General features: G+C 44.0%; 1 protein-coding gene across 8 annotated transcripts; it reads left to right on the top strand.

Moving 5' to 3' along the window:
• Window positions 1–9,023: 9,023 nt before the first annotated feature.
• myh7ba (myosin, heavy chain 7B, cardiac muscle, beta a) lies at window positions 9,024–24,024 on the top strand. Of its 8 annotated transcripts, XM_085776285.1 has the most exons (44): window positions 9,052–9,102; window positions 9,393–9,548; window positions 10,103–10,206; window positions 10,325–10,468; window positions 10,655–10,811; window positions 10,908–10,935; window positions 11,219–11,315; window positions 11,889–11,912; window positions 12,045–12,137; window positions 12,233–12,296; window positions 12,390–12,488; window positions 12,578–12,681; window positions 12,791–12,929; window positions 13,319–13,437; window positions 13,762–13,911; window positions 14,161–14,331; window positions 14,415–14,594; window positions 14,692–14,824; window positions 14,906–14,982; window positions 15,360–15,447; window positions 15,534–15,651; window positions 15,761–15,884; window positions 16,407–16,543; window positions 18,085–18,340; window positions 18,443–18,685; window positions 18,811–18,987; window positions 19,108–19,253; window positions 19,334–19,424; window positions 19,507–19,896; window positions 19,975–20,101; window positions 20,190–20,308; window positions 20,433–20,629; window positions 20,732–20,915; window positions 21,079–21,244; window positions 21,330–21,454; window positions 21,564–21,679; window positions 21,796–21,988; window positions 22,097–22,300; window positions 22,469–22,594; window positions 22,785–22,955; window positions 23,044–23,148; window positions 23,238–23,333; window positions 23,520–23,654; window positions 23,907–24,024. In XM_085776285.1, exons 2-44 carry the CDS (start codon window positions 9,452–9,454, stop codon window positions 23,916–23,918), a joined length of 5,826 nt encoding a protein of 1,941 aa, XP_085632411.1. In that variant the 5' UTR covers window positions 9,052–9,102; window positions 9,393–9,451; the 3' UTR covers window positions 23,919–24,024. The 8 variants fall into 8 exon arrangements, with proteins under 8 accessions (XP_085632417.1, XP_085632411.1, XP_085632416.1 ...); XM_085776291.1 differs by lacking the exon at window positions 11,219–11,315 and having other exon boundaries at window positions 9,024–9,073; XM_085776290.1 differs by lacking the exon at window positions 11,219–11,315.
• Window positions 24,025–24,185: the final 161 nt, after the last annotated feature.

The following is a 24,185-nucleotide window of genomic DNA, read 5'->3' as shown; positions in this document are numbered from 1 at the left end:
CTTGTGAAGGACCAAGAAGACAAATCTCAGTGATTGACTGACTCCCTGCCACTGCAAAAAAGAAATACCCGGTGCTGAATATGTGTTTCCATAATGTAACATCAATTCCAGACCTTGTGCGTGTGATTTGTTGCAGAGCGAGAACTAGGCCTGTGATTGACTTGGATTTATTTTATGCAGCCGTGAGTGAGACCCCATGCAAAGGCTGAGAGGCTTCCAAAAAAGCCTGTAACGGGACAAATTCAAGGCTGTAGGAGAGGCAAGTGTGAGTATATAGTGGGTGGGAGTAGTAAAGGCACCTTGCAACAGCTGGTCTGAATTATCCATGGGGTCGGGGGTAGTCGACTCGGGGAGGCGGAGGGGAGGCGTGGAGACTCCTGGCGCCAGGATCGGGCCAGCAGGTCAGGGAGGATGACGATTACCAAAATACTAGCAGGCAGCCATAGCACTGCAGAGAGGGGGTGTTCCTGGCTCACACCGCTCACAGTTACAGGATGGGCAGACGAGGGGACGACCGTGGGGGGAGAGAGTGTTTGTGTATGTGTGTGTGTGTGTGTGTGTGTGACAGAAAGAGGGACGCTCCTACTTCCACTTCCTATGAGATAGACCCTTCCTGTCATTGAGAAACACCATGTTAATGACTGTGAGGTGTAATGACCTGTATTCTGTAAGGAAACACAACCATGATGAGTGTAACAGTGTGAATATCAGCCTGACACTGACTTTATTTATATAGGAATTTATCTTTTTCATTCAGTAAAATGTCATTTTTTTTCTTTTTCTTTTGCTCCTATTGAAAAACCACTCAGGGCAACCAGCTGCTTGCAAGGTGCAGTTCACTCATAAGGCTCCTTTGTGCTTCCTCTGAAACTCAGACTGACCACATGTGAACAGACTGAAAACTGTGGTGGCACGGGTGGCATAGGAGCACGGCGCCCTCTGCTGGTGATGAGGTAGCACTGCATGAGGAGAAAGTGTGTCAATGAATCTAAAGAAATAAAAAAATAATGTTTGTTATTTGTTCTCTGTGTATAAAATGAACAGAATGTAAATTAATAAACATAGTTTTGCATCTAACTACAGAAAAATATTATTCAGGGGTTGGTTTATTGGTTTGAATCAGAGATAAAACAAATAATAATAAAATAGCCATGCAATGAAAACAGGTACCAAATAAATCAATTTACTTACATGAAAAACAAACAACCATTTCACTTGTATTTATGGGTTTCCACACTTTTCATTGTGTTATTGAAAAAAGTAATATTACAGGTGTCGGTAAACTTTTCTTTAAAGAGTTTTCTTATAGTGCAGGTGTAGCAGGGTGCACCCTGGATCAATCGTAAGTCTATCACAGGACTCACATATGGAGATAAACAATGCACACACTCATGGAGTTGGTAGTTATAAGACACATGTCTTTGGGCTGCGGGCTGTGGTGCACCGTTACACGGTGCCACCATAGTGCTCATGAAAAAATGAAATCTTGAAATCCTACTGAGGGGTCAAAGGGTCACTCTTATCATATCAATATCAAGCATCAATTTTAATGAGGTGTCAAGTGTTTAGAGCTCGGTGCGTCATCATTAGGTCACTGTTGTTCACTTACAGTAAACCACACCTTCACATTCAGGTAAAACTGGAAACAGCATCATAAAACATTCAACTTTCCAAAAGGAGCGGATGTGATTACAGCTCTGTGGCAGCGGGGGGCAGCATTGATCTGACTCACTATAGGATCAATCAATCAAAAGGGAAAAACGTGCTGCACATTTTGAATCCTGTTTTATCAAACGCTGAGTCGTAATAAACAATGACCTGTAGGTGTCTCTCACTTGTAAACACTGTCCTCCTTACACAAATGTACGAGGTTAATTCTGCTGATTCAGATTCCTCCAGGTCTCTCATGTCAACCACAGGTAAGAGGAGCTCCTTCTGAGACTCCTGCCTCTGGTGTTCTCACTATTCTGGTACTGCCAATTAGGAGATGACAACAGACTGCTAACACACTGTCGTATTGTGCGCTAAATGCAGTGTGAGAGAAGAGGAGGACTGAGAGACGGACACACACACACACACACACACACACACACACACACACACACACACACACACACACACACACACACACACACACACACACACACACACACACACACACACAGCTGCCCAAGTGTCTGGCCTGCTGCCGGGCAGGGAGTAGCACTTCTATGAATGCCAAGTTGATCTTTCTGTTACGTCTCTGAGAGCGCAGGGCTTCTCCCTCTGGACTGTCTTCACCTGCTCCTGCTCCTGCTCCTGCTCCTGCTGCAGCTTCCTATTGCTCAAAGTCCCGCGGCCTGACATAGCTCCCACTAGCTGTCGAAGTTATACAGAAGCTGCTCTAGGAGGCTGATGCCCTCTGCTGGCGGAGAAACACAGAGCCAAGGAACAAATCACTGAAAAGCGATGTTGCTGAAATGTGAGAAGTGTAAATGTGCAAAAATATGGATGGGTTTGGGGAGTGAGTTCCAGAGGGAGGGGGCAGCGATGGAAAAGGCTCTGTCTTTATATTATATTATATTATATTATATTATATTATATTATATTATATTATATTAATCAACACATTAAAGCAGAAGTAAGCGGAATATTTGTGTTAATATAAGTCTTAAATAGTTATATCTTCCGACAGCAATCACTTATATAGAGTGTTTGGACCAAAACACGGGTCTGTCAGTCACTCTGCTCTGCTGTAGGCCGAGGAGAAAACTTTCCTCGTATCCTACAACCTTTATCCAATGAGGAGAGAGAACGGCATAAAGGGGCGGTCCTCTCTGTGTGTGCAGCCAAGGGATGCGCGTGAATGTGGTGACATAGGGACGAGGGCGGGGACTGCTAACTCCATCGGCTGACAAGAAGTTAGCCGAAACGACCGGATCGCTTACTTCTGCTTTAACTAGCATTGAAACCCAACACATTCACATCCACATCACCATGTTTACCACAGGTTTTGTTTAATTTGTGTATTTCATTTGAACTGCATGAATAGTAGAAGATAGCAGTCAATTTACAAACAATAAAAACAACGTTAATGTGTCATCCTTGGGGCGGTGCGTGGCGCAGTGGGTAGAGCGGCCGCCCCATGTAGAGGCTACAGTCCTCGCCGCAGGCGTCCCCGGCTCGAATCCCGCGTCGGGCAGACCTTTCCTGCGTGTCATTCCCCCTCTCTGCCTCCCCATTTCCTGTCTATCTCTACTGTCATCACTATCAAATAAAGGCAAAAAAGCCGAAAAATATACTTTAAAAAAAAAAAAATGTGTCATCCTTGATGCAAGACACAGGGCAGCAGGTGGCAAGGTCACACTACCAACAAAACAGCTCAGTAAATACCCCTCACCATCCCAGTGTGATCACGTCCACACCAAAAATCCAATACACAGACATGATCACGTTGGTGATAAAGGTGACAAGGAACAAGCACCTTTTGCTGTAATTCAAAAGGTCAGTGGGAAATAATAATTTTATCCGCCTCACGTCTGATGTTTGCTCTTGCAAAACTAAAATTTCTTCCCCCCTCCACATCTCTGCAATGTCTCCTCTCACTTCTTGCTCAAGAGATTTCGAGTGTTGACTTTAATATCTTGTATGTGGAGATTTACACAAGGAGCACGTTAATGAACACGTGTAAGTGTGATACATTTCAAAGAGAGAAAAGCAGTATGCCACCGTGTGTCAGTGGATCAAGTGAAAACATCTGGATCTATACATTTCAATTGTGAACAAAATTATTTGATGATTGTGAAAATTAACTGAGAAAATAGATGTTGGCTTCATAACAAGCTACCAGAGGGGCGCCCTTCTCTCTCTTCAAGAATCTCTTGACATTTCTTTCAAGAGCACCTCCTTTTCTTACCACCTCTAACACCCTGACAGCGCTTAATATACCCTCTAAATGTTCTTCTTTACTTGATCTCCTTGTCTTTATTGAATAGATTTAATACATAGTACTCATACCACAGTCTCCTCCTGCTCTGCAGCTTCACCGATGACCTCACTTGTATGTCACTTTGGATTAAAGCATCTGCCATAGGAGCAAATGTAAAGTCAAACCTGTTGTGACAAATGTTCAGAAATCATCAATACAGTTTTGTCCTCACTTCAGTAACACACCATGCACAGATTTTGGTGTTTTGATGTTTACATACGGGGTTAGTCATGGAGCAACTTGATGAATTTTTGATTAAATTAATGAGGATGTAGCCTACATTTTCCCACAGTCTTGACCATCTTCATATTATCAAGCTTTAATAGATGAATTATTAAAATATAGATAGATAGACAGATTTATTTGTCACATGCAAGGCTAAAACCAAGGTTAAAAACAGTTCAGTGAAATGCAAGACCAAGCTCATGTATCAATATAAACACAAGAATATATAGAACAAGTATATATATACACAGATACATACATACTTACACACACACACACACATACGTACATAAATTAAATGAAAAATATCAATACAAATGTAAAACACCACGCTCCATCTGTAAAAACATACAGAAATAAATCAACAAGCCCATAATAAAATCATGGCATGTTAATGATCCTTATGGCCTGGGGGGAAAAAGCTCCTTTTCAGTCTTTCAGTCGTGGTTCAGAGGGAGCGCAACCGTCTGTATCAGCCTGTGATTGGACTCATGTTTGAGACATATAACTCCGAGAGCTGAGCCACCAGTCTCTCCAGTCTCCTGTTCATACTCAGATCTGCCCGGTAACTGACTAATTGAACTCACAATTTGATGCTGAACACGTTTCCTCAGTTGGTTTCGTCTCGCTCTCAATCGCTCTCTCTCCCTCTCTACTATGAGCAGTTGCCATTGGCGACAGGTGATGTTGTCTCATGTTGCAGAGGTGTATGCATAAACGCATGTGCAGGAGTGTATAAAGGAAATATACGAGGGCTCGGAGCCTGTGTAAACTGTGAAAGAGCTGCCACGCGGCTCGCTGAAATGCCTCTCATTGTGACAGCAGCCCTGTCTAAACAGCAATTATGGTCAGAGGCCGAGCACTGCCACCTGCATCCCAGGAGATCTTTAACAGACCCCCAACGGTACTGACAGTAAATTAGGTGAAGCTATGTCTACCCTGACAGTGAGATGCTATAGGTCACTAACTGAAGGTCTTTCCAGGCAGCTAGACAGCCTTCTCTTCCAAGTCTATTTAAAGTCAAGCAGAGCCACTGAAGTCATGGCCCGCTGTTTAGAAACAGTGATTTCATTGGAACTTAAGTACGAGAGATTTAAAACACGGAGGAGTATCTTTGTGTGAATCTGCGGTAGAAACGTGTCTGTCATCAGTGGCATGGCAGTAAAACATGAGGCACCAACCAAATGACCTCGTCAGGGATCGCCATGAAGGAACATCCGCCATTACAAATGAAATGAAGTGTTACATCATGATAACCTTAATTTACATCAGGGAGATCTGTGTCAGTCATATATCTTTGTTGTAACCACGTGTAGCTGTGTGTGGTTGTGTGCGGCTACGCTACCTTCATGTCCATCATCACAAATCATACATCGGTTCATGTCTCCTCGCCGTGGGTTGTTCATCATTGTGTGTTTAAAGGAGGCCTTTGAGCCCCCGAGTGATGTGACTAAGTGTCTGTGCAGCCTTGTTAACTCTTTGCTTCTGCTTTACTGGGCAGGAGGGGGCTGCAGCGGGGGTCTCACTGGGATCCTGGAGTGCGTCAGATTGTCTGCGAGCCTGTGTTTGGATAAGGCAGCATGCCCATTGTCTCTGATGCCCCAGCTGGGCCGAGGTATGCCTCCATGCGCCTGAAATAGAAGGACAGCTGAGGGCTGCCATGCATACTGAGGGCAGGGCTGGCCGGGCAGGCCGGGCCCACTGACCCAGACCACAACTTAGCACAATGAGAGACGGGGCATTGTCTGGAGCCAGAGGCTAATAGCTGAGGTATCAAACCCCCCGAACGGCCCGCTAAAAGACTGATTAAGTCTGCTGCGTGTTATTGTTGCCTGTGTATGGGTGGATGTCAGAGGGGGTGGAGTGGGTGTGGAAGAGTAATTGAGGCTTTAGAGTGTGTTTGTGCCACGCGTCAGCCCGTCTCCACTCTGATGAACCGATGGCTAAGACCTGAGCCCGCACAGTTGCTGCAAGGTATTGTGGGCAGGCACAAGGCGATTACAGAAATATCCACCGGCGATGAATGCTTTGATCCAAAATGAAACGCTGCTTCGACGCCCATTTTTAGGTCACAGCTACAGAGCAAGATAGTTACCTTAATGTTGGTTCTGTCAGACGGGCAAATGTCGTGTATGTCGCACCTTTCAAAACAGCAGAAATCTGCTCTTTTAGAGGGAAAGCAGAGAATAAAAGACACCGATAAGACAATATACACAATCCAAAATATATTTTTTTTCAATTTGTTTTTATATTTACACATAAATTATAAGAAAATATGCAGATATAAACAGACAATATATATTTATATGAATGAATTTGAATGATTTTTTTTATTTTCATGTCATGCCACTCACTGTGGCCCATCCCATATGGGATTACAAGACACATTTAATGACAAATACAAGAAAAAAGACTAGACAGTCCTTCCTGTTGGTGTTACCTGCCACACTGGTGTGACATAAAGAAACAATTTAAGATTACTTTCAGTATTCAACTATATATTGCTCTTCGTCTCATTGCCCAAGCCTTTTCAAGAAATAAAGAAAATGCAAATACATTCAACTGAAAAAGACGTTTTAGTATTTATAAATACTTGATTGAGAGAATATTTTGTGCATTTCTTTTGACTTGTAGTTTCTGATGAACAGTCCCACCTGTGCAGAAGCTGAACATGGAGAGAGGGATGTGTCTGCGTCGTGTGCGATTAAACACGGCTGAGAGGGACTGCAGTCATAATTCCCAATCTCTCTCCATCTCGCTGCCTAAGCCTGCTGGCATTTGGTGCATGATGATCTAAAACAACTGTGACCGACCCCCAGATCAAGTCTTGATGCCCAATATGTCGGCTCCTCGCTAGCACATCACCAAACAGTCAGTTGGCCAATCCCCCAAGGATGAACCGAGGACCCTGCACCAACATTTCAGGGGCTGAGGCCTACAGCTGGACGTCAGTTTCATCCTGTTATATAGGCAGGTAACTCAAAGCTGCACAAACGTCCAATAATGAAAACAGGAGCATTAATGAGCCTTGCCACATTAGGGTCCAAATGATTTTGAGGAACACTGGGGACGTAAGGAGAGCTGCTGGCGTGAGAAGTCAGCTGTTGCACTGTGCTGCAGTATAGCAGTGCAGAGAGATGTGCTGGGGGACGACTCCAGCGCCACATGCACTTCACTATGTGTTTGTGTGTGTGTGTTTACGTGCCGGGGTATGTGAACTTATTTAAAGCCAAGCGGCTCTGGGGACTTTGGGATTCATCTCCTCCTCATGTGTTATCAGCATGCCAGCTTTTCAAAAGCTGCACCAAGTGACATAGTACATAAACCAGCCTCTGCCTCTGAAGAGCCCCTTATCCCAGAATAGCTCAGGCCCGCTCTATCTAACTGATGCCCAAGAAAGTTTCAGCCATCACGGCAACACCTCTCAGTCTGCCACGGGGAGCTGATAGCAGTGTCAACAAAAATGGCCGCCCCATCTTCTTCCCCGTTTCTCTGCGTGTGGTGTGTGAGAGAACAGAGAGCAAACACATTTTTATCAAATCACAGGTGGGCCCGTCACCTCGTAGTGTTTCTAAAAGTTAGAGCGTCTTCCATGGCCGTCATTGATGGTCATCTTCATCTTATCTACGTGGCTTTTACAGAATTGGGCGCAGCCAACAGTTAACAGTCAATCTCCCTATCAGGAATGCTGGACTCTGGCTTTGTCTATTCTGAGAAACTCTGGTCCCCTTTCCCTCCCCCCGTGCTGCACTGTCACCCTGCTCTCATACCAGGCACCAACCTCTCCCCTTGCTCTGAAGGTCAGATCTGGTGGAGCCAGAGTGGGAGAGGCATAGCGCTTATGCCAGAATTACTGGATACACAAAATTACAACAGCTACGTGTGACAACATAACACAGTGTGCTGTCAGTGGACAGTCACCAGGATACTTAACATTTTAATCCGAGGCCCACGGTGTTAAGGCTGAAGATGTTTGCAGCCGTGGCTACAAAAAGAAACGATATAGGAAAAGAAAAAAAAACTAAATGTAGCTGAGATTTTAAACCTTTCATCACACCTTCAGTCCAGTCCGTCACTCATGTTTATCTGCTTTTAATTCATATATTAGGCACTTTATTTTTCTGGTAGGAGGCCACGCGCCATGTTTCTGGCTATTAATATGATGTTGTGTATTTATAGTAGCATGTTTAATGCCACACAGCTCCTGAAATAATCTCTTCTAAGGTTGCATCCTCTGTGGCAGCACACAATAGCAAACATCCCTGTCGGCACTTAACAACACAAAAGCTGCAGGGCTATTACTTAGAGGCCAACATGAGCTCATGAGCATCAAAGTCACCTAAAGTGAGGTGACTTCATTTGTGTTTAACAGGAGGTTCAGGGTAACAAGAAAACACAATAACCCACCCACCTAGATATGTACACAGGAACACTGGCTCTAAGTTTCTCCTTTAATAATCTCTACATATCATTGATGGATTCACTGTGAACAGATCTGATAAATGTCCAGGTCTTGTTGTCAGGTGTGGACACAAATCATTGTTCTGTTGGAGGCAATGATGCACTGCCCTTCAAAATCTATGGAGTGAAAAAATTCCCCCCTACGGGGATGCTCCTAATGCAACTCTCTCCCACTCCCTCGCAGTGTGTACAGTGCATAAAATAACTGGGATACAAAAATAGCCGGCTTGGGTTTAGCGCAATGACAAAAACGTAGCTTTCCTTTTGTGTCAATTGAGACAGGCGCTCAGCACCAATAGGCGTCGGAGGAGGTGGCATATGCTAATGAGGGACAAATGTCCACTGACCGTGACCTTGAGGAGCACAGTATAAAGCAGGGCACATCTCAACAAGCTGTTATTTCGTTGTGGTCGTCCTGAGGTCAGTGGACAACTTTTAGCCTTTGTTTGGTAGGTTGATCATCACGCACTTTACGCGCGGGTTGTTTCCCCCTTGAAACGTCTTACTGAGTCTTAATTTCACTCTCGCCACCGTAGTCACAGTGTTCACCCTCGTTGTCACGTCTTGACTTTTTGATCTCATTTGGTGATAGTGGATTTTTTTGCTCTTTACGCACGAGAAGTGTTCCTCACGGCCACACATTGTTTTCAGCAGTAACGGACGGCTGAAGTAACAAAAACCAGCTTAACAACACAGTAACAACTAGTGACTAACACAAAGTTTTGTTTTCTTACCAAAGGAGTTTCACATCTCGACTGCTGCGTCCGGGTTTTGGGGGGCCGGAGAGGAGTTGCCACCATGTCTCGCTTTGACACGAAGGAGTTCGGGGAGGCTGCACCGTTTTTACGCAAAACCGACCTGGAGCTGATGGCGGCGCACACCGTGGCTTTTGACGGTAGGCCTGAAAAAGGACACCTCAAAGTAACGGAACCTTATAGGGCACATTATATTAAAAGATTAATATCACAATTAAATATAGTTTTCTGAGAAATACTAAATGTGTATGAGTTGCTACCTGGGAGCGAAAGAACAGCAGGTGGTGAAAACTGATTTGTCATTGCAGTTTCATTGTATTGCTGTGTTTTGAAACAGTCTTAAAACTCGACTTAATCTGTGTAAATATTTTAATTTAATTTATTCTGATCAAGATAATTGTTCTGGAGCTGTTGGTTTTGATTTCTGTTGTTCAGTGAAACTAGAATGTATTTATTATTTCATTTCAAAGTTTTTTTTGCTGGTATAAGAAGAAACTGGCATAAACATATTAATATTATTATTATTATCACCATAATAATAAATAATTTTGAAAATCACAAACATATTTTTTGTAATACTTTGACTTTGTGATGGGTTGCATTCATCAGGCTCTGTTTTATTCTAACAACTTTTGGATTTTGAGTTTTGAGATGGCTCAGTTTTTCTCACCCCTGTGCTGTTCTGTGCTGTCAGGTAAGAAGCGAGCCTGGATCCCTGATGAGAAGGAGGCGTACATTGAGATTGAGATCAAGGAGCTCAGAGGTGACCAAGTCATTGTTGAGACCAAAGATGGGAGGGTGAGTGACCATCCATCTACCAGCATTATTTCCTTTTGATGATTATTGTTATTGTGCAGAAATGAAAGAACACCTGAACGACAGCACAGTCCTCATCGTGTTTGTCTGTTTTCTTTAGACTCTGACAGTGAAGGAGGACGACGTCCAGCAGATGAACCCTCCTAAGTATGACATGATCGAAGACATGGCCATGCTGACGCACCTCAACGAGGCCTCTGTGCTGTGCAACCTGCGCCGACGCTACTCTTCCTGGATGATCTATGTGAGTATCCCACTGTGGACTGAAAGGTGCTTCCCCCTTTCTCCAAGTTTCCATGTTGCCCAAAGGACAAAATTACCCAGATTAAATTATAGAGTTCAAATGTGATTCTACCAAGATTGATCCTTTTAGTTTTATGTGTTGTATGGAGGGGATTTAATCTTGCATGGTGTCCTCTGGTCTCCTCAGACCTACTCTGGGCTCTTCTGTGTGACAGTGAATCCATACAAATGGCTGCCTGTCTACACCGCCCCCGTGGTCGCTGCTTACAAAGGCAAACGCCGCTCTGAGTCGCCACCGCACATCTACTCCATAGCAGACAATGCCTACAACGACATGTTGCGCAGTGAGTGTTTCATACACTGCAACATTACAACAAATACATATAAGCAATGATACATAAACCAAACCTTAACACACACAATTATTTCCTTCTCATCAGATCGGGAGAACCAGTCCATGCTCATCACGTAAGTAGCAGCTGCTGGATATTTGTTGTTTTTTCACAAACTAGAGAAGAAATCAGTCAGTAACTCTCTGAGCTGCCATATAACACATAGACTCTCTACATACAACCATTTTAAATACTTTTTTTTTTTTTTTGGCTTTGAAATCTATTCCTCACTTTTTTCTCTTTTTCTCTCTGTTTTGTAACCTGCAGTGAATTTATTCTGATTGACACCAGTTTTGTGAACAGTTTTTTTCTGTACCTGTTTGTATGTACACCTTGTCATTTTTTCACACTCCTTATAGCGGAGAATCCGGTGCTGGCAAAACTGTCAACACGAAACGTGTCATTCAGTATTTTGCCATTGTGGCAGCACTTGGGGAAACAACTGCCAAAAAAGGAGTAAGGCTGATGTGGCAACCCGTATTTTTGTTTTCCACCCTCCTTTTTAAAGCCTTTTTTTTATTTGTATTTTCATTTTTCTGGTCCCAGGAATCCTTCAGTGTATTCCCTTTAAACTGTGTCCATACATTTTGCTCACTGTCAAAATGGTGAATGTGACAACTGATTACATTCATGTCTGAGTCTTCACCCTCATGTGTTGTGTTGCCATTTCCAGCCACTCCTCCTCATTGATTTTTGAGTTATTTTTCTTTTCCCCTTTTCATGTCTTTTCTTTTCCTTTTTTTTGTTTTTGGCTCCAGTTTTTTCCATTATCTTTCCCTTTGCTTTGATTTTTGGTTTTTGACTTTTCTATGTTGTTTGGCGCTCGTTTTTCCTCCCTTTTTCTCCCCTGCGTTCACCACACTTCATCATATAAAACAAGGTGGCCATTGGGTTTTTTACCACAGCCTTAACACCCAGTTTCTAATTTTCCAGTCGGTCATAGTGTTTCCCCTTTGGTTGTGAGAGTATTACTTGATCACACTCGACGTGATGTCACGCTCACTGGCTTTTCACCTTCTTATTTTGCAGCAAGGCCCTGCCACTAAAACAGGGGTGAGTTTATGCAGCGGAAAAAATAATTAGTTGCATTTACACTGTGTTTAAGAGCAATTTCAAATAGGCCGAGAATTTGTAAAATTAGATGACTGGGTATTTTTTTATTTAATTTATACTTGTGTCTTCCAGGGGACTCTGGAGGATCAGATCATCGAGGCGAACCCGGCCATGGAGGCGTTTGGTAACGCCAAAACGCTGAGGAATGACAACTCATCCCGTTTTGTGAGTATCTGGAAATTTGCATTATCTGCATAATTAATATTCTAATTTGAATTTCCGTTCTTACATCTCTAAATATTCCAATCAATTTCCTCCAGGGAAAGTTCATCAGGATCCACTTTGGACCCACGGGGAAACTGGCCTCGGCTGATATTGATATATGTGAGTTCATGCTCGTACGCTGTCCTTTAACACTGTGCTGTTTCACCTCTACTGTGAACATGTGAACATGTCGCACCTCTCCCTGCCCCTCAGATCTTCTGGAAAAATCCAGAGTGATATTTCAGCAGCCCGGAGAGAGGAGTTACCACATCTACTACCAGATCATGTCACAGAAGAAACCAGAACTGTTAGGTCCGTCGCTGTCGCTGCTGCTGCTGTAGATATTTTATCCTGCACCGTGGCAGGACTCTGACATGACCCTGGGGTTTTCTCTGTTTCAGACATGCTGCTGGTGTCCTCCAACCCGTATGACTTCCACTTTTGCTCGCAGGGCGTCACCACTGTGGAGAACATGGATGACGGACAGGAGCTGATGGCCACTGATGTAAGAACTTTTATCTTTACATACGGAGAGAAATTGTGCCGCATGTGAGAGCTGCAGAACGCAGAGTGAATTTGGGTCGCAAGATAACGTCCTCTTTGCCTCTCCGCAGCACGCCATGGACATCCTCGGCTTCCTTCCCGACGAGAAGTATGGCTGCTATAAAATAGTTGGAGCCATCATGCACTTTGGCAACATGAAATTCAAGCAGAAGCAGCGTGAGGAGCAGGCGGAGGCCGACGGCACTGAAAGTGAGAATCAGTGATGTGATATCAGCACATTGTAGATATGTGTTATTTATGTATGTATATGTGTTGTGTGGATATGTGTAGATATATGTATGTATGTATGTATGTATGTGTAATTTCTATACTAGGTGTATATGTAAATTATATTCATGTTTTTGTAACATAAGACGGGTTTAGGTAGTTATTCATTATTTAAGGAGAGGGGGTGGGAGTTATAAGTTTTACTTCTTCTCACTCCTTTTTGAATATGTATTTCTATATCTCATATTTAAATGTTTTGTCTCATTCTCTTTATTAAATTTCCTTTTTCATATTCGAAATAAACATTTCAATCAATCAATCAATCAGTCAAAGCAAATAAAAGTTGTTTTTTTTCCTTGTTCGGTGACCAGGTGCAGACAAGGCCTCGTACCTGATGGGCGTCAGTTCAGCTGACCTCATCAAGGGCCTCCTCCACCCGAGGGTGAAGGTGGGGAACGAGTACGTGGTGAAGGGACAAAACGTTGAACAGGTGAGGAGACGTCTAATGATGTCTAATGTCTGTGTTTAGTTTCATTATCTCAGAGTTTGTGATTTGATTCTTCAGATGCTTTACAGTAATTGAACAAGAAATCAATCGATGTGCAAGCAGCATGAGCGCTGCTGCACACGTTCAGCTTCACCTCTCTCTGCTTGATGACTAATATGCTGATGAGGGGCAGCTTCTTAATCCTCGGTCGATCAATACAATCACCACTCCACACACACTAGATTCTGGTATCTAAGCAACAGGGGCTATCCATGTGAATGACAGCTGTACTCCTCCTGTGTGTGTATTTGTACATGTGTGCTGAAGGTGAACTATGCTGTCGGTGCTCTGGCCAAAGCCACGTATGACCGCATGTTCAAATGGCTGGTGGGACGCATCAACCGGACGCTCTACACCTCCCTGCCTCGCCAGTACTTCATAGGAGTCCTGGACATCGCTGGATTTGAGATCTTTGATGTAAGTTGATGTATTACAAAGTATCTTTCATGTTAATATACATGTTAAAATTGTATTTATTAAAACATATTAACCTCAGACTGGTTTTCTGCTTGCATTTTGGTTTAAAATCAACAGGTTCTCTCTCTCTCTCTGTCTCCCTTTGTTTTTTCTTATGGCGGTGAATGAGCTGTAGAATGAACCTCATGTTTTTCATGCTGTTCACTTCTAATGCTTCCTCTGAACACCTGTTCCTTTTTTTAATTGCAGCTCAATAGCTTCGAGCAGCTGTGCATCAACTTCACAAATGAGAAACTGCAACAGTTTTTCAACCACCACATGTTCATCCTGGAGCAGGAGGAGTACAAGCGGGAGGGCATCGAATGGACCTTCATCGACTTTGGGTTGGACCTTCAGGCTTGCATTGATCTCATTGAAAAGGTAAAGCTTGTGTTCATGACAGGCAAAGTTACAGATGGATGACTTTACAAAGGTATTATATTAACACACCGCTCTCTCTCCAGCCGATGGGCATCATGTCCATCCTTGAGGAGGAGTGCATGTTCCCAAAGGCCACAGACAGCAGCTTTAAAGCCAAGCTGTACGATAATCACCTCGGCAAGTCGCCTAATTTACAAAAGCCACGGCCAGACAAGAAACGCAAGTACGAGGCCCATTTCGAGGTGGTGCACTACGCTGGAGTGGTGAGTGGTGTTCTTCATTACAGCACCGAGACACATCACCGCATTAATTGTTTCACAGTTCAATAATGTGTGTGTGTCCCTGCTGTGTGTTTCACAGGTGCCGTATAACATCATTGGCTGGCTGGACAAAAACAAAGACCCATTAAACGAGACAGTGGTAGCCTGTTTCCAGAAGTCTGCCAACAAGCTGCTCGCCTCGCTGTACGAGAATTACGTCGGCTCAGACATAGGTAGAATAAACAGGATTCTGACCACAGCATGCCGGCCTCGGTGTGGCGGTTAAATTAAACACTCTGCTAATTACCTCACAGCGTATGACCCAAAGACTGGCGGGAAGGAGAAGAGGAAGAAGGCAGCTTCTTTCCAGACGGTGTCTCAGCTTCACAAGGTGAGTTTAATGACATATTGTAAAAAATAAATAAATAAATAAATAAAAAAGGCCCATTGTGATGTAGGTGAATGTTTCAGGACAATGTTTCAGATGATGTGAGAAGTGTTTTGGGACATCTGTGGACAGCTGGGACGGAGGCAGTTAAGACTTGCAGTGATGTTTAGGGCATTGATCACATGAACATCACTTTAAGTCTGTGCTGGCTCCTGTCTCCTTCACATCGAGGATTTAACGAGACAAGCAGAATAAAAAGTTTTACATAAAGGTTCTGTAGCTGTTCATTGCAATGAGTGATATATTAATATTAGAATAATCACTTTATGTTTTTTTTTATTCACTTAAAATGATTTTAAATCATTTCTCCTTTACTCCAGGAAAATCTGAACAAGCTGATGACAAACCTTCGCAGCACTCAGCCGCACTTCGTCCGCTGCATCATCCCTAATGAGACCAAGACTCCAGGTAACACACAGCACAACCTTCATCACATCTCACCAGCGGCGATGTGATCTGCTTTGGGCTAAATGTCTGAGACTCTTTCTGTCCAGGGATCATGGATCCGTTCTTGGTGCTGCACCAGCTGCGCTGCAACGGCGTGCTGGAGGGCATCAGGATCTGCAGGAAGGGCTTCCCCAACCGTATCCTCTACGCCGAGTTCAAACAGCGGTGAGACAAACCAGACACGCAGTGGAGGCAACAACAAAAAAAATCACATTTTGGATATCATGGGATTATGATGATAATTAATCCTGAAACACTCTGTTTATGTTTTCAGCTACCGCATCTTGAATCCTCATGCCATCCCAGATGACAAGTTTGTGGACAGTAGGAAAGCTGCAGAGAAGCTGCTGGCCTCCCTGGACATCGACCACAGCCAGTACAAATTTGGACACACAAAGGTAGAAGGCAGCAGAAGTTATTATATATTATAGAAGTTAGTAAGTGTTTACTTAATAATTTCAATTTTTTGTTGTTACATGTCACTGGTTACTTAAACTAAAAATTTACGATGATAAATTTAAACAGATTAAATTACCAAACAGTTTAAAATCAGCTCAGACTCGAAAAAATTACAACATGAAAATTTTGCTCACACATTATTGCATTAGTATTAATAATCAAATAATATATCAATTATAGTAAATTGATGTGTTTTTAATACCTGCTGAAGTACTTGCAGTTTTAATGTGGAGTGTTTTTTAATTGTTATAAGGCAAAATAACAATATTAAAATAGAAATTGTAATAACAGAAATTGGAAATCTTGTTAATACCTATTTCAATTAGTGATACTAGTGATAGTCTTTGTGACCATAGATGTTTGATTGTGTGATCCATTCTTAGTTGTTGTTTTTTTAATTTCAGTTATTATAGGTTATGTTTTTAATATTGTTAAAAACTTTCTTTTATTTCTTCATGTAGGTGTTCTTCAAAGCTGGGCTGCTGGGTCACCTCGAAGAGCTGAGGGACGAGCGTCTGGCCAAAGTCCTGACGCTGATGCAGGCGGCCGCTCGTGGTAAAATCATGAGGATGGAGCTGCTGAGAATGAGGGAAAGGAGGTAAAAGGCAAAATTATTTTTTCTTTCTTTTATCTTGGAAATGTGACTGAAATGTCTTCACATGCGGAGGGAAAGCCTTGAGCTTTATACCTCACAGGAAGGTGAAGACATGAGGACAAAAAAACAGAAAGACCTCCAACGCCAGTTGCTCCTGTGAACAGGTTCAATCGCAACACGATCGGCTGCGAGTCTTTCAGCTTGTGATACAATATACCTTAGTGTTCACTCCCTCACTCTAGTATGCGTGGCATGCAAGGGCAGTGTTATCAGCGTGTGTGAGACGTGTGCTTGCCCTTGTATGGTTACCAGGCATGTGTGTGGCCCTGCTGTTAATAAGGGCCCCACTCACACACACACACACATACATACACCACTCTCACAGGTCTCTGTCCATTCTCTCCGTCCGCTCTCTCTAAATTAAACAATGCTGACGGTGTCCTCAGAGCCAGGTGGCGACATGTGTCAAGTGGCAGCTGCTCGGGCCCTCCCTAAAAATACAACCCTCGGCCCCCTCCCTGGATGCCCGATGGCCCCTGGCCCCTTTTGTCCGCGGCGCCTGTACTTCTAAGTGAGTGCATTGATGGAATATGTGGAGGGTGACAGAGGATTAAGGCCGGCCGTTGGACAGAGGGTTTTGGTTCCTAAATAAACACAGACGCTCACCTTTGAGAGGCACCCGGCATGGAGTCATGTCAAACATGCAAACAGCTCCCCCACCCTCCTTCAGTCACCTTCCACCCTAGCGTTTGCACGCTCACTCACACTCACCCCCTAAACACTGACAGGAAGTCCTTGACCAATCTGCTTGGGGTCCATATTTAGGGCTGTGAGACGCCGTCCTACTGAGACTAAATCAATCTAGTAACCCTGTTTGGCCACAGCCTCGAAACATCAAAAGCATGGTTAGGTGTATGATTTCATGGCACGTCCCTCAGTGTATGATTAGATACAAGGGAGCAGATAGTTGCAGGAATCGTGCCAAAAATCAAGCACCAAGGAGAGACTAAACAAGTGACTAGAGTCCAGGATTAATCTTTTTGAACCTTCTTCTCCTGATGTACTTGCTTTCAATTCCCCCTCTCCTTGTTTTAAAGTGCTATGAGATCTACTGCAACTTTACTTGGCTTGAAAACGAGCTGGCCGAGAGGGACAGAGTTGAATATCATAGTGATCAAAATTAATTGGAGCAAGCTGCAGCATTTATATCCTTTGAGCATCTGCAAAACACCTAGCAACAAATGTTGTGAGATTTTTGGTAACTTTGGCCTTGAAAGTTAACGTGTAGTCATAACATGAAAACATGTAAATGTAAAGAGCTTTTTTGGAACTGTTTAACTTAACTGTTTAGACGTCTTAGCTCACTTGCTCACTACTCTCAGATACAAGCTAAAGTATGGCTTGCAGGTGTTCCTGCCCAATAAGTGAAGTTACTCCAAAATCATTCCAGAAACTCAGAGTAATTTAAGAGATAAGCTGACAAGAATTTTTGTTGTAGGAAAATCCCAACTTTATCTCTTCCATTTATCCATTCCTATTTTCAGGGAAGCTCTGATGATCATCCAGTGGAATATCCGAGCCTTCAACGCGGTCAAGCACTGGCCTTGGATGAAGCTCTTCTTCAAAATAAAGCCTCTACTGAAGAGCGCTGCCACCGAGAAAGAGCTGGCCGCTCTGAAAGAGGAGCTGGCCAAGCTGAAGGAAGCTCTGGAGAAATCTGAGGTCAAACGGAAAGAGTTGGAGGAGAAGCAGGTCAGCCTGATCCAAGAGAAGAATGACCTCTCTCTACAGCTGCAGGCAGTAAGTGACGTACAGCATTCAAACATTCAACTTGAAATACAGACACTGTAGTAGTGCATGAATGCAATTGCCTTGCCTTACTCTTTTTTTTCTATCCAACAGGAGCAGGACAACCTGGCAGATGCCGAGGACCGCTGTGACCTGCTCATCAAGACTAAGATCCAGCTGGAGGCCAAAGTTAAAGAGATCATGGAGAGGCTGGAGGATGAGGAGGAAATGAACTCTAATGTGGTCGCCAAGAAGCGCAAACTCGAGGATGAGTGTGCCGAGCTGAAGAAAGACATTGATGATCTGGAGATCACTCTGGCTAAAGTGGAAAAAGAGAAACACGCCACTGAGAACAAGGTGAAGAGAGTGGGAAAAGATCCACTGCACATTTAGTGGCTTGTACGACAATACTGAGGGGAGAAAGAAAAAATAAACTGTTTTTTTTTTAAGTGTAAAGTTTAATTTCTTCTCAATGCTTGCAGGTGAAGAACCTGATTGAGGAAATGGCAGCTCTGGATGAAACCATACTGAGGCTGACCAAGGAGAAGAAGGCTCTCCAGGAGGCTCATCAGCAGACTCTGGATGACCTGCAGGCAGAGGAAGACAAAGTCAACACTCTGACCAAATCCAAGGCAAAGCTGGAGCAACAAGTAGATGATGTGAGTTTTTTTTAAATCCTTTTTTTTTTTTAAAGCAGAGGAAAATAAAGTGTAATGTAATTTAGGCTATAAGGCCATTATATAAATAAGGTATTTTTTTCTTATCTTAACCTGAATCAGCTGGAGGGCTCACTGGAGCAAGAGAAGAAACTTCGTTTGGACCTGGAACGGGTCAAACGCAAGCTGGAGGGAGATCTGAAACTCTCCTTGGAGTCCGTTATGGACCTGGAGAATGACAAACAGCAACTTGAAGAGAAGCTGAAAAAGTGAGAGTAATTATAGATTCACAGCAAAACATCATTAACTTGTCTTTGAGGGTATTGATTACCAACTTTTTTTCTACCAGGAAAGACTTTGAAATGAATGAGGTCAGCACAAGGATTGAAGATGAGCAAGTCTTGGTCAATCAGCTCCAGAAGAAGATAAAGGAGCTACAGGTGAAAACTAGTCTCTTAACTTATAATAGAACTGTTAGAAGATGTAATTGTGACAAAATAACTGACCACTATTTTCCTCCAGGCTCGTACAGAGGAGCTGGAGGAAGAGCTGGAGGCCGACCGGGCTTGTAGGGCCAAAGTGGAAAAGCAGCGAGGCGATGTTGCCCGAGAGCTGGAGGAGCTGAGCGAGCGCCTTGAAGAGGCTGGTGGCGCCACATCCACTCAGATAGAGATTAACAAGAAAAGAGAGACAGATTTTCTGAAGTTGCGGCGCGATCTGGATGAATCCATGCTGCACCATGAAGCCACGACGGCAGCCTTGCGAAAGAAACATGCAGACAGTGTCGCAGAGCTGAGTGAGCAGATCGACAGCCTGCAGCGAGTCAAACAGAAGCTGGAGAAGGAGAGGGGCGAGGCCAAGATGGAGGTTGATGATCTGGCCTCGACTGTGGAGCAGCTTTCCAAGGGGAAGGTAGTTAGTTGAACGAGAAACACATTGTGAGACGTAAAGCTGAATGTTGTCAAACTCAAATAAATTTCTTGGCTGCAGGCTGCGTCCGAGAAAATGTGTCGCCTTTATGAGGATCAGATGAACGAGGCGAAAGCCAAGGCTGAAGAGCTACAGAGGCAGCTCAATGAAACCAACACCCATAGGGCCCGTGCTCAGGCTGAGAGTGGTAAATACCTGTCATTTTATCATAAATCTTACACGCAGATTGTGCAGACTGGTTGGTAAACACAGAAACATTTGCTTTCGTGGTACAGCCGAGATGGGCAGGAAGCTTGAGGAACGAGAAGCGTTGGTCTCTCAGCTCCAGCGTGCCAAGAACTCCTTTGGCCAGAATGTGGAGGAGCTGAAGAAACAGCTGGAGGAGGAGAATAAGGTCAGTGACCCATCACAGCATCAGTCGGTGGTTATAATCTACAAGGCTGGTTGCTAACTTGTAGAGATTCAGAGTCCCTCCCATTAAACTAACTTGTCTCCACCATCATGTTTGTTTTTTAAAGGCCAAAAGTGCCCTGGCCCATGCCCTGCAGTCATCTCGACACGACTGTGATCTTCTGCGAGAGCAGTACGATGAGGAGCAGGAGGCCAAGTCTGAGCTGCAGAGAGGTCTGTCCAAGGCCAACGCTGAGGTGGCTCAGTGGAGGACTAAGTATGAAACTGACGCCATCCAGAGGACTGAGGAGCTGGAGGAGGCCAAGTGAGTGAGATGTGTTTTCACAGAATCAGATGATGCAGAATCATCATTTGAGGACATGAGAGTCAAATTTGTTTCCTTTGTTTTTTTTGTTTTTTTTTTTAGGAAAAAGCTGACGACACGTCTTCAGGAGGCTGAGGAGACAGTGGAGACAGCTAATGCCAAATGCTCCTCCCTGGAGAAGACCAAACATCGGCTCCAGACAGAGATCGAGGACCTTGTCATCGACGTGGAGCGCTCCAACGCTGCAGCCGCTGCACTCGACAAGAAGCAACGCAACTTTGACAAGGTACTGGCCAAGAAAAACTAGGACATACATCTTGAAAAATGTTCTCTTAACTGCTCCGTAATCACTGTAAATCTGAATCTTAATGACTTGTTTGACACTGGAATTATTCCTTCTAAAACACGGCAATTGAAAATCTGAAGATGAGTCTCATTGCATCCTCCAGGTGCTGTCAGAGTGGAAACAAAAATATGAGGAGTGCCAGGCAGAGCTGGAGACCTCTCAGAAAGAGTCTCGCGGTCTGAGCACAGAGCTCTTCAAACTGAAGAATTCATATGAGGAGACTCTGGACCATCTGGAGGCCATGAAGAGGGAGAACAAGAACCTCCAAGGTACTGGTGGCATCATCAAATACCGGCTGAAAAGTTGTATCAAAGATACTTAAAGTGAACTAATACACTACTTCTGCTTTCCCAGAGGAGATTGTTGACCTGTCTGATCAAATCAGTCAGGGAGCGAAGACCATCCATGAGCTGGAGAAGATGAAGAAAGGTCTGGAATTGGAGAAAAGTGAGATCCAAGCTGCACTTGAGGAAGCTGAAGTAAGAAGTTTGTTGTGTTCTCCGACTATTTGTGGTGTGCGGGATATATATTCTTACCTATGGGTCACATCTTCAAGCATTAAGTGTCTTTGCTGGCTGACTGTCTCAGGGCACTCTGGAGCATGAAGAGAGCAAAACTCTCAGGATCCAGCTGGAGCTTAACCAGATCAAGGCCGACGTCGACAGGAAGCTTGCAGAGAAGGATGAAGAAATTGACAACCTTCGGTGAGTTTTATGTATTAACTTTCTTCATCCTGCTTCATACCAGATAAAAGATCCATTCCACATCAACCACTGCATCCTCCTCATCTTTCTACTCCCCCCTCCTCATCACCGTCTAGTCGTAACCACCAGAGAACACTGGAGTCCATGCAGACCACCTTGGATGCCGAGGCTAAGTCTCGCAACGAGGCGGTGCGTCTGAGGAAGAAGATGGAGGGCGACATGAACGAGATGGAGGTGCAGCTGAACCACGCCAACAGGCAAGCCTCCGAGTCCCAGAAACTCCTGAGAAACCTGCAGGTTCAGATCAAGGTGAGAAAGACTTGCTACAAGTCCAATTAACTGGTGTGTATGTATGTACACATCTCCACTGTTACATTACTAAAAGCTATTGTGCATGCACTTGATCTTTGACTCCAGGACATCCAGCTGGAGTTGAATGAGACTCTTCACCAGAATGAGGAGCTGAAGGAGCAAGTCGCGGTAACTGAGCGCAGAAACAACCTGCTGGCCGCTGAGGTGGAGGAGCTCAGGGCTCTGCTGGAGCAAAACGAACGTTCACGCAAGCTAGCTGAACATGAGCTGCTTGAGGCCACTGAGCGAGTCAACCTGCTGCACTCTCAGGTAGGAGGATGCATTTAAAACCATGAAGATAATGTTTCTGTTTTCCTTGCCAGCTACTCTTAGCCTGATGGTGGTGTATGCTCTGTGCTGTGAAATCCAAGCTACTTTTAGATACTGAAAACAAAATTAATTGACAGACACATCATGAAAGTGATTGTCTTGCTCCAGAACACAGGGCTCATCAACCAGAAGAAGAAGCTGGAGAGCGATCTGTCCAATATGTCGAATGAGGTTGACGATGCTGTTCAGGAGTGCCGCAATGCAGAGGAGAAGGCCAAAAAGGCCATCACTGATGTAAGATATTGAATAAACATACTATGAAATTTAGGAGTTAAACAAATGAAGCCATGAGACATTCACACAAAAAAGTTGTCTTATTAGCTACCACGTGATATAACATGATTGCCAGAGGCCTGTTAATGGTTTCAGTCCAGTTAGAGACTCTTGAGTCTCCCCCTTTGACATTGATCTTCAATATTTGTAGGCGGCCATGATGGCAGAGGAGCTTAAGAAGGAGCAGGACACCAGCGCACATCTGGAGAGGATGAAGAAGAACATGGAGCAAACCATAAAGGACCTGCAGATGCGTCTGGATGAGGCTGAGCAGATCGCCCTCAAGGGTGGCAAGAAGCAGGTTCAGAAGCTGGAGGCCAGGGTAAGAGTTGAAGAGTATATAGCCACTGTCTCATGTGATAATCCTTGTTAACTGGTACATTTGTAATAAGCTGGCTGGTCTCTTGTAGGTGAAAGAACTGGAGAACGAACTGGAGTCTGAGCAAAAGAAGGGTCAGGAGTATCAGAAGATTTTACGCAAGTACGAGAGGAGAATCAAAGAGCTGTCCTACCAGGTAAAGCCTCTCTGTCTGCACCAACAGCATACAGCATGGGGTGTGAAATAATAATGCAATATTAAGAGCTCCCTTTGGTGTTTGTGCAGGCCGAGGAAGACAAGAAGAACCTGGTGCGTCTGCAGGACCTCATTGACAAGCTGCAGGTCAAGGTCAAGAGTTACAAGAGACAGACTGAAGAAGCAGTGAGTCCATTATCACTTCTTTACCATTCGCGTCCTGTTAGCTGAGAAGTGAACATTTGAATCACATCATTAACTGGACCACTTAAGTTGTTTATACTGTACGGTGGAAAAGTAAGTAAGGAGCCTGAGCATCTCTTCAGTTCACTGGACACTAAACACTGGTTGTTGCACTTGTCGTCTCTGCAGGAGGACCAGGCGAACACCAACCTGTCGAAGTTCAGGAAGCTCCAGCATGAGCTCGACGATGCAGAGGAGAGGGCTGATGTGGCCGAAACGCAGGTCAACAAGCTCCGGGTCCGTACCCGTGACCAAGGCAGCAAGGTTGGTAAACTAAATACATGCAATACATTTCGTATTACAGTGTGATGCAGATTTGTATGACCTTTGGAAGAATTTATTAAAATTAGCCGGCGGGCTTCATAACAAGAACTAATCTTAGAAGAGACTGGGTGTAATCCTCTGTTGAAGATGACCTCACATAGCCCTCTCATGTGATCTCTGGTGTGGTCATGAGTAACTCTATGACACTGTGTATGTGGTTGCTAACAAACACCCCTGTCTTGTGTATTTCAGCTTGCTGAGTGATGCAGTGAGGCTGAACGCCGCGGCCAAACATATCACAGAGAGCCAGCTGCAACAGCTGTGCTCGACTGTGCGGACACACCCAAATAAAGACTTTTAAATCTTCAAATATGACTTTTTCGTGTGTGTTATTATGTGACAAAGATAGAAACCCAACAAAGAAGGTCTAAAGAAGAATTTATTATATTATTAATTTGACAAACAGTTGTTAAATAAGGAAAATGAAGTTAAATACCAGCATTAGAGGAGTACCATGAGGGTTAAAGCTGG

The sequence above is a fragment of the Trachurus japonicus genome, chromosome 5 (genome assembly GCF_045865225.1).
Source record: "Trachurus japonicus isolate A0001 chromosome 5, Traja_1.0".
NCBI classification, from domain to species: Eukaryota; Metazoa; Chordata; class Actinopteri; order Carangiformes; family Carangidae; genus Trachurus; species Trachurus japonicus.
Note: the sequence above shows the minus strand (reverse complement) of the source record. Positions and strands in the feature narration are given on the sequence as shown.